Source organism: Otolemur garnettii, unplaced genomic scaffold (assembly GCF_000181295.1).
Source record: "Otolemur garnettii isolate 467f Iridium unplaced genomic scaffold, OtoGar3 scaffold00127, whole genome shotgun sequence".
Lineage (NCBI taxonomy): Eukaryota > Metazoa > Chordata > Mammalia > Primates > Galagidae > Otolemur > Otolemur garnettii.
Window position 1 is genome coordinate 2,510,610 of NW_003852522.1, and position 8,976 is coordinate 2,519,585.

The window sequence follows — 8,976 nt, forward strand, 5'->3', positions numbered from 1 at the left end:
AAACTGACCAATTAGAAAGGTACCTGTAGACCAGAACTTTTTGACCAGAGATAAAAAGGAGAAGTGTTTTGTTTTGTTTTGTTTTGTTTTTTTGTCGAGACAGAGACTCGTTATCACCCTCAGTAGAGTGCATCACACAGCAACCTCCAACTCCACAGGCGCTACCGGAGCAAGGCAATTATAAGACTTTTTGGGGATGGTGCCTGTGGCTCAGTGAATAGGGCGCCCGCCCCATATACCGAGGGTGGCGGATTCAAACCCAGCACCGCCGAACTGCAACCAAAAAATAGCCGGGCATTGTGGGGGATGCCTGTAGTCCCAGCTACTCGGGAGGCTGAGCCAAGAGAACTGCCTAAGCCCAAGAGCTGGAGGTTAGAACCATCCATCCTCAGTATATGAGGCCAATGCACTGAGCCACAGGCGCCGCCCTCCCATCACAACCATTTTAAAGACCAGTAAACTGAGGTTGAAAATTACAGACTTTCTTACAAAAGCCAGGCACAGTTTAACCCAATGCAGGAATACAACCTGGGGCCGTGGGCTCCTAAGAGTCAGGCAGGTAGGCAGTGTCTCTCTGCTAGCTTCGGGTGAACAAAGGATTGAAATAGAGTGGCTCCCAGGTAGCCCTAATCCAAGGGTCTGAGCTGCCCGCTGGGGTTCATCAGCCCATTTTACAGATGCAGAGCCTGAGCCCAGGAGGCGTGAAGGGGATTGGAGGCAGCGCCAGGGCGGGGAGGCCCAGGCGCCCGCCCTCCGCGGGCTCACCTGGGCCGGCCCGGGCCCGGGGGCAGGACTGGCGGGCCGCCGCCTTAAAGTCGGGGCCGCCCAGATCAGCAGCGAGGCAGATCTGCAGCTGGGATCCTGCCACAGCGCCCCACCCCACCGCCCCACCGACGGCAGGTGAGACTCCTGCGGTCCTCCGCGGCGCCGCGTCCCCGGAGGAGGGGTCTCAGCCTTCCATGGTCACCCACTTCCTTCCTGGTTGTCGCTGCTGTGGGGCTTGGTTGGGGGAGACAAACAGGAAACCTACGTGCTGTGTGACCCGGGCGAGTCACCGCCCTTCTCTGAGCCAGTGTCCTTGGTGTTGAAAGACGGCGCTCCCATCTGCGCTGACAAGGGCTGAAGTGACTCGTCCGGGGTGTCCCCGCGGCGCCCAGTTCTGAGGAGGAGCAGGTCAGACTGGCAGGTGCAGGGGCCCCACTGCCTGCGCTCAGCCTCCCCGCTTCTCTGGGAGGCTTTGGTCTCATGGCAGGGCGTGGGAGATTGGGGGTGGCTGCTAGCAGCTGCTGAGGGTGTGAGGGTCAAAGGCTGCTGTCACATGGCTTGTCACCAGCTGTCTCCTGCTGAGGTTCCTCCTGCGTGGGAATTAGGGGTAGAGGAAGGGGACTTCCTGGAAAAGGGAGGCTGCTACCTTTTCTGAGTCAGTGGGCTGTGTGGGGGTTGGGGGGCAGGAGACCAGACACACACACAGTCCTGTACTCCAATGTGGTCAAACACACATCACACACCAGTCATACTACTCACCTTTAAGACACAACACAGACAAAACACATGGAAACTCAGTCAATTATAGTTATAAAGCCCCATCCACAGAGATTCCCACCTGGAGCCACATGAGAAGTCAGGCAGGAGTCACAGAGAGGCCACATAGGCTCAGAGTACACAGCTGCAGGGACCTAAGCACCCACACTCAGCTGCACACAGAAAACAGACACACCCAGGTGCATGCAGACAAGCACGCAGAGAGGGAGGGCACATAACACAGGAGCTGCAGGCTTGTATACTGCACACACACACACACATAAATACACAGACCTATGTAGATACACATGGCGTCTCTGGCCCAAGACACAAGCCCCTTCAGTTAGAAGCAGAGGCAGGGTGGGCTGGTGCTGCTGCATGTGTATGCCCAGACTTCTGCCCTGATCCCGTGTCCAGAAGTGGGGAAGTTCAGGCCTCACATGACCCAAAGGGGAGGGCCCCTGGAACAATCCTTGGAGAAACTGTATCATACTCACTAATGATCTGCTTCCTCCCCAAGAAATAAAGGCTCAGTGACTGCCAGTTCTGTCCTGGAGCCCACTTGCCTCTCGGAATCCCCACTGACTGGCTTGTGCCTTCCCCAAGGTGAGTGCTGGGCAGGTCTGCGTGAGGGAGTGAGGGACGGTGGAACAGGCCTGCAAGGCCACCTTTCCTTCCTCCCCCCCTGCCCCCCCTCCATGGAGCCTGCCTGCCCACAGATCCCCCTAAACCAGCTCATGCAGCTGTGTCCCGGGAACTAGGACACCAAGGTCTTCCCCTCTGCTGGAGCAGGGCAGGTAGGAATTCAAGGGCTTGTTGCCCTTGTTACAGCCTGGAGAACCCAGTGCTCATCTCTCCCCTCCCAGATGGACACGTCGCCAGCACTGCTCATCGTGCAAGCCTCGCTGCTACTCTCCGTGGCTCACAGTGCCACCCCTGCCCTGCGCTTTGTGGCTGTGGGTGACTGGGGAGGTGTTCCTAATGCCCCATTCCACACGGCCCGGGAGATGGCCAATGCTAAGGAGATTGCCAGGACTGTGCAGAACCTGGGTGCAGAATTCATCCTATCGTTGGGGGACAACTTTTACTTCACTGGTGTGCAGGATGCCAATGACAAGAGGTTCCAGGTCTGTGCCCAACACTGGGGATGGAGCGGGCCAGTAAGGAGAAGCCACTTGACCTGGTGATCTTCCTCTGGGTGTGGGAAGAGGGAAGATGATTGGGCAGCTTTGGGCACCTGGAACACTCAGTGTCTCCCTTCTTCTCAGCCCTTGACTCGGTGGGACCATCAGGGTAGCTATTGACACCAGCTGGGGCTGGGGGTGCCCATTCTGTTTGCTGCAGGAGACCTTTGAGGATGTGTTCTCTGACCGCCCTCTTCGCAATGTGCCCTGGTATGTGCTGGCTGGAAACCATGACCACCTTGGCAACGTGTCGGCACAGATTGCCTACTCCAAGATCTCCAAGCGTTGGTGAGCCTCCCCCAGGTCCTCCTCTCCCAACCCATGCTCAGTGGGACAAAAGGACACCGTGGCTTGAGCTAACTGACCGTGGAGCGTTTGTGCCCAAGATGTGCACCCACACCCTCTATCCTCCCCTCCACAGGAATTTTCCTAGCCCTTATTACCGCCTGCGCTTCAAGATCCCACGTACCAATGTGTCTGTGGCCATTTTCATGCTGGACACTGTGACAATATGTGGCAATTCAGATGACTTCCTCAGCCAGCAACCTGAGAGGCCCCGAAACCTGGCAGTGGCCCGCACACAACTGTCCTGGCTCAAGAAACAGCTAGCAGCAGCCAAGGAAGACTACCTGATTGTGGCTGGCCACTACCCTGTGTGGTCCATAGCCGAGCATGGGCCCACCCGCTGCCTGGTCAAGCAGTTGCGACCCCTGCTGGCCATGTATGGGGTCACGGCCTACCTGTGTGGCCATGATCATAATCTGCAGGTGAGGGCCCTGTGGGGACTCAGGGGAGGAGTCCACAGCCTGGCCAATGTCCGCAGGCCTGAGGTCCTCCTGTGGCCTTCTGAATGTCTGTATTCTCTCTCAAATTCTATCTTTCTAACCAGAAACTTTTGCAAAGTCCCGCAAAAGCCAGAATATTATCCACCAGTTGCTAACTAAGTGTTCTACCTGTGAAGTAAGATTAACACACTCCTGTAGGTTGGGAAACTGAGGCCAGGAGGGGCTGTGTATCTCAAGGTGACCCTGTGATCAGAGACAGACCTGGTTCTGCACCTGAGGCAGGTGTGAGTGGAGCCCCTGGTCAACCCTAATTCAAGGCTGGGGGATCCACTGACCACGCACCCTCTGTCTGCAGTACCTGCAGGATGACAACGGTGTGGGCTATGTGCTCAGCGGGGCAGGAAACTTCATGGACCCCTCTACACGGCACCAGCGCAAAGTCCCCAATGGCTACCTGCGCTTCCACTATGGGTCCGAGGATTCACTGGGTGGCTTTGCCTACATGGAGATCAGCCCTAAAGAGATGAGCATCACTTACATTGAGGCCTCGGGCAAGTCCCTTTTCAAGACCAGCCTGCCAAGGCGACCCAGGCCCTGAACACCTATGAGACACCTGGCCTGAGGCAGAAAGAGATCGCCACTGCTGGTGGGTGGGTCCCATGGGAACCTTGGGGCAAGCTTTGTCTTGGGTCAGTGGTGCTGGCCACAAAGAGGAGCTGTGACACTATGTGGTCCCCCTGGCACAGATGCTCCCATATATGAAACAGGCATGGACATGTGTCCCAGTGGCAGTGCCACTCCCTGTGGCTGCAGCTTGGAGACTAGGAGGCAGGGAGGGAAAGCATCCTCCTGAATCAAGCATCTTTCTTCTCTGACATTCAATAAAAGAATAGTTGCCAAGGCTACACAAGTGTCACACGTGTGTTGTATCCTCTGTGAGTCCATCTCTCATAACAAACTAGCCTCATCCACAGACGTTTAAGTAAAAACTCAGCAAAAAGAAGGCAGAGGCAAGTATTCCCTGAAGACCAAGCCTGCAATTCTCCCAGTGCCCTCTTCCCCAGGGTCACCCATCACTAGTCAGCTTCTTTCCTTCTACAGTTTATTCTTCCATAATCAAAACATTTCCTTTTTAAAAAATTTATTTTAGAGGTGGGGCAGAGGCAGCATCCTTCTAGGCAGACTGGAGTGCAGTGACTATTCACAGACCAATCATTACATACTACAACCTTGAACTCCTGGGTTCAAGCAATCCTCATGCCTCAGCCTCCCTATTAGGTGGGACTACAGGCACCCACCACAATACCTGGATGGTTTTTCTATTTTTGGTAGAGACTGCATCTTGCTCTTGCTCAGGTTGGTCTCAAATTCCTGCCCTCCAGAGTGCTAGGATTACAGGCATGAGCCATGGTGCCAGCCTCAGTATTTTTTTTTTTTTTTTTTTTTTTTTTTGAGACAGAGCCTCAAGCTGTCCCCCTGGGTAGAGTGCCGTGGCATTACAGCTCACAGCAACCTCCAACTCCTGGGCTCAAGCGAGTCTCCTGCCTCCGCCTCCCAAGTAGCTGGGACCACAGGCGCCCGCCACAACGCCCGGCTATTTTTTGGTTGCAGCCATCATTGTTGCCTGGCGGGTCCGGGCTGCGGATTCGAACCCACCAACCTAGGTGTACGTGGCTGGCGCCCTAGCCAGTTGAGCTATAGGCGCTGAGCCAGCCTCAGTATTTTTTAAGTACAAATGAAAACAAATGGGACTCTTTCCTCTCCAGTTCTCTGTTGAACTGAAACATGCTTTTTTTTGTTTCCAGAGTCAGGGGGTCTTAGTCTGTTGCCCATGCAGGAGTACAGTGGCACAATTGATCATAGCTCAGTTCAGCCTTGAACTCCTAGGCACAAGTGATCCTCCAAAAGCATCGGGATTACAGGCATTAACCACTGTGCCCAGCCCAATTTGAAAAGTTTGACAAAGATACACACCTACAAACTTACCACCACAATCAAGATATACCATATTGGCTGGGTGCAGTGGCTCACACCTATAATCCTAGCACTCTGGGAGACTGAGGCAGGTGGATCACCCAAGCTCAGGAGTTTGAAAGAGGCCCCATCTCTACTAAAAGTAGAAAACTACCTGGGTGTTGTGGCAGGCACCTGTAGTCCCAGCTGTTTGAGAGGCTGAGGCAAGAGCATCTCTTGGCCTGAGTTTGAGGTTGCTATGAGCTGTGATGCCATGGCACTCTACCCTGGGTGACAGAGTGAGACTGTCTTCAAAAAAAAAAAAATTACATACAGCATTTCCTTCAGCACCAGAGTTTCCTTTTCTATCTTATTGGTTTGTTTTTACACCCATAGCTCTGTCTTGTCATCCCTTGGGAGACCTTCATTCTTCCTGTGGCTTTGGAGACCCCAGTGTGTGGCTGAGCCACTAACTAGCTGTGTACTGAGGGTCACCTGCATTGCGTCCAACAATTTTGCAATCCTCAAACAATGCTGCAATCAATGACCTTGTAAAATGTCTTTCGTACGTGTGCAGACATGTTTGTAGTATATATTAGAATTCATTCTTTGGACCAAATCATCTGATAGCCCATCAGGCTTCTGCCTAATGTCACTGGCTCCTTGCTGGTGCCCCTTGAGGGCAAATCTTTCAAATCTTTCCCTTTTACTGACAAGCCTTCAGTGGACATCCCTGCAACAATCCTTTTGTACATCCGTAAAAGTATGTATGTAGGAAAACTTCTGGAAGTGGGATTTCTCAGGGTCTTTTATGATGAAAGCAGAATGCTGAGTGCTTGTCCTGAGTTGACAGCTGCAGGGGATCCTAGTTCCCTTCTGGGGGAGAGTTGAGTAATATCCACCCACACATAGCCCAAGCTATTAGCACTGGGCAAGTCACAGCAACTGCTCCCATGGTGACGCTCAACCACCACTTCAGCAGGGACTGGGTTGTGAGGCTCCAGCTGCCTGCCTGGCCAAGTGAAATGAAGCCAGAACAAACATAACATAACTGCGGGTTGAATGCAGTTGCCTGTATTCCCAGCACTTTGGAAGGCTCAGGCAGGAGGGTCACCTGCATCTAGGAGTTTGAGGCTGCAATGAGTTATGATAGTACTACTGCACTCTAGCCTGGGTGATAGAGTGAGACACTGTTTAAAGAAAAAACACATAACTGAGGTTACTTCTGGAGAGAGGAACTTAGTGTAAGGCATCTTCCACTTGCTACTTTGCAGATGTTGATACTGTTGTGTTTGTTACAAGTGGCTGACCAAAGTGCCAGCCCTGAGTTTGTTCCAGCTGTCATTTACCATCACTTCTGATGTTGACCTTTGAGACAGGGGCTAAAATCATCCTTGTTTCTCAGAGGACATTACCAAAACCTGGTCAGTGTGGGTTTGTTTTTTTGTTTTATTTTTGGTACAATATTTCTCTTAGATGGGACAGATCAAGTGGCATTACTGGGCTTATGCCTAAGGAGTGGTAGGCCCTCAATCTTAACCACAACTGTCTAGGGAGCTCTTGGCCATCCTTCCTCTTCCCACTGACTCAGAAGCTCCAGGCAGGCAGGGGACTGAATCAGAGATCACCTTAACCCAACATCCCTGTTCCCAGAGCCTAAAGTATAGAAAGAAGAAGTGATACATTCATTGTCACACAGGGGATAAGTGTTAGGGGTGGGGATCGTAAACCAGGCCACCAGCTCCTCCATGCCAAAGCACTTTTACTGAGCACAAAGGACCAGCCAGGAGGCTGAAGCTGGAGGATCACTTAAGCTCAGTTCGAGGCTACAGTGAGCTATGATCACAGCACTGCACTCCAGCCTGGGCGACAAAGTGAGACACATGCCCACATCTCTTAAAATAAAAAATAAAAATAAAACATGATTTAGGTTCAAGGTGGCATTGCATTCCAACTTCACAGAAAAAAAAAGGTGCATATTTGCCTTGTCAATTTGCCTGGAAAAAGATAAATCCTGAATGCCACTTTAGACCATATACAAAAATAAATTCCAGAGGAATCAAATACTTCAGTGTAAAAATAAATCACAGTATCACAGGAAAAGACTAGAATGAACATCCACACAAAGACTTGTGGAAGGGAGGCAGGATTCATCATCTGCCTTCTTAGGTCTCTGGCTATGTCTAAGAATTAAACCGACACAAGACAGATTAACAGGAAAATGCATACAAATTTATTTAATGGGATACAGGAGCCTTCCAAAGGAATTAAAGACAAACACTTAGGTGAACTGGACAAAGAGTAGTAAATTATGAAAATGTGATATAAAAAAGGGCAGTTAGTTAATGGTGAAAAATAACTAGGAAGATAAAAATCAGGCTCGGCACCCGTAGCACAGTGGTTACAGCACCAGCCACATACACCAAGTCTGGCAGGTTCAAACCCACCCTGAACCAGCTAAGTAACTGATAAATGTAACAGAAAAATAGCTGGGCGTTGTGGCAGGGGCCTGTAGTCCCAGCTACTCGGGAAGCTGAGGCAAGAGAATCACTGAATCCAAAGAGTTTGAGGTCGCTATGAGCTGTGACACCATGGCACTCTACCGAGGGTGACACAGTGAGGCTCTGTCTCAAAAAAACAAAAAAAATCAGCTTAACAAGGTTTGTTTGTACAGATTTTTCTCTGTTTTGACTCCTGGTCTTCCTATGGAAAAAAATATTATTTTCCTTCTAATATAAGGAGAACATCTTCCATGTTCCATTTTAGGAAGAAAAGAGGGAGGTCAGTGTACCTTTCTTGTACCTGCTGTATTTCAAGTGCTCAAAATAATCTGTATACTAGAGTGGCATATCTTGGGGCAGCATCCTCTGCCAACTTTCACTTGAAAGGCTCTGAGGGCTCATAGCAGTTCTATTCATGATTGCCCCAAACTGGAAGCAAGCAATGCAACAAGTCATCAACAAGCAAAAGAATAAAGTGTAATACATCCTATAACTCAGTAACAAGCGGGGCACACCTTCAATCCTAGCAATCCAGGAGGCTGAAGCAGGAGGATCGCTTGAGCCCAAGAGTTAGAGCTTGCAGTGAGCTACAAGGACACCACTGCACTCTAGCTTAGGTGACAGAGTGAGATAGTCTCTAACAATAATTATTAATATTGGCTTGGCACTCATAGCTCAGCAGTTAGGGTGCTGGCCACATACACTGGGGCTGGTGTGTTCAAACCCAGCCAGGGCTAGCTAAACAACAACTGCAACCAAAAAATAGCTAGGTGGGCTCGGCGCCTGTAGCTCAACGGGCTGAGGCACCAGCCACATACACCTAAGGTGGCGGGTTCGAATCCCCAGACCGGACCCGCCAAACAACAATGACGGCTGCAACCAAAAAATAGCCGGGCGTTGTGGCGGGTGCCTGTAATCCCAGCTACTTGGGAGGCTGAGGCAAGAGAATCACTTAAGCCCAAGAGTTTGAGGTTGCTGTGAGCTGTGACATAGTGGGTCATTGAGGGTGACATAGTGAGACTCTGTCTCAAA

General features: G+C 51.2%; 1 protein-coding gene across 1 annotated transcript; it reads left to right on the top strand.

The window, feature by feature from the left end:
* Positions 1-1,133: 1,133 nt before the first annotated feature.
* On the top strand, positions 1,134-4,387 carry ACP5 (acid phosphatase 5, tartrate resistant). The gene is made up of 6 exons (XM_003797931.3): positions 1,134-1,173; positions 2,042-2,127; positions 2,388-2,648; positions 2,866-2,993; positions 3,127-3,472; positions 3,846-4,387. Exons 3-6 carry the CDS (start codon positions 2,388-2,390, stop codon positions 4,086-4,088), a joined length of 978 nt encoding a protein of 325 aa, XP_003797979.1. The 5' UTR covers positions 1,134-1,173; positions 2,042-2,127; the 3' UTR covers positions 4,089-4,387.
* The last annotated feature ends 4,589 nt before the right edge of the window (positions 4,388-8,976 follow it).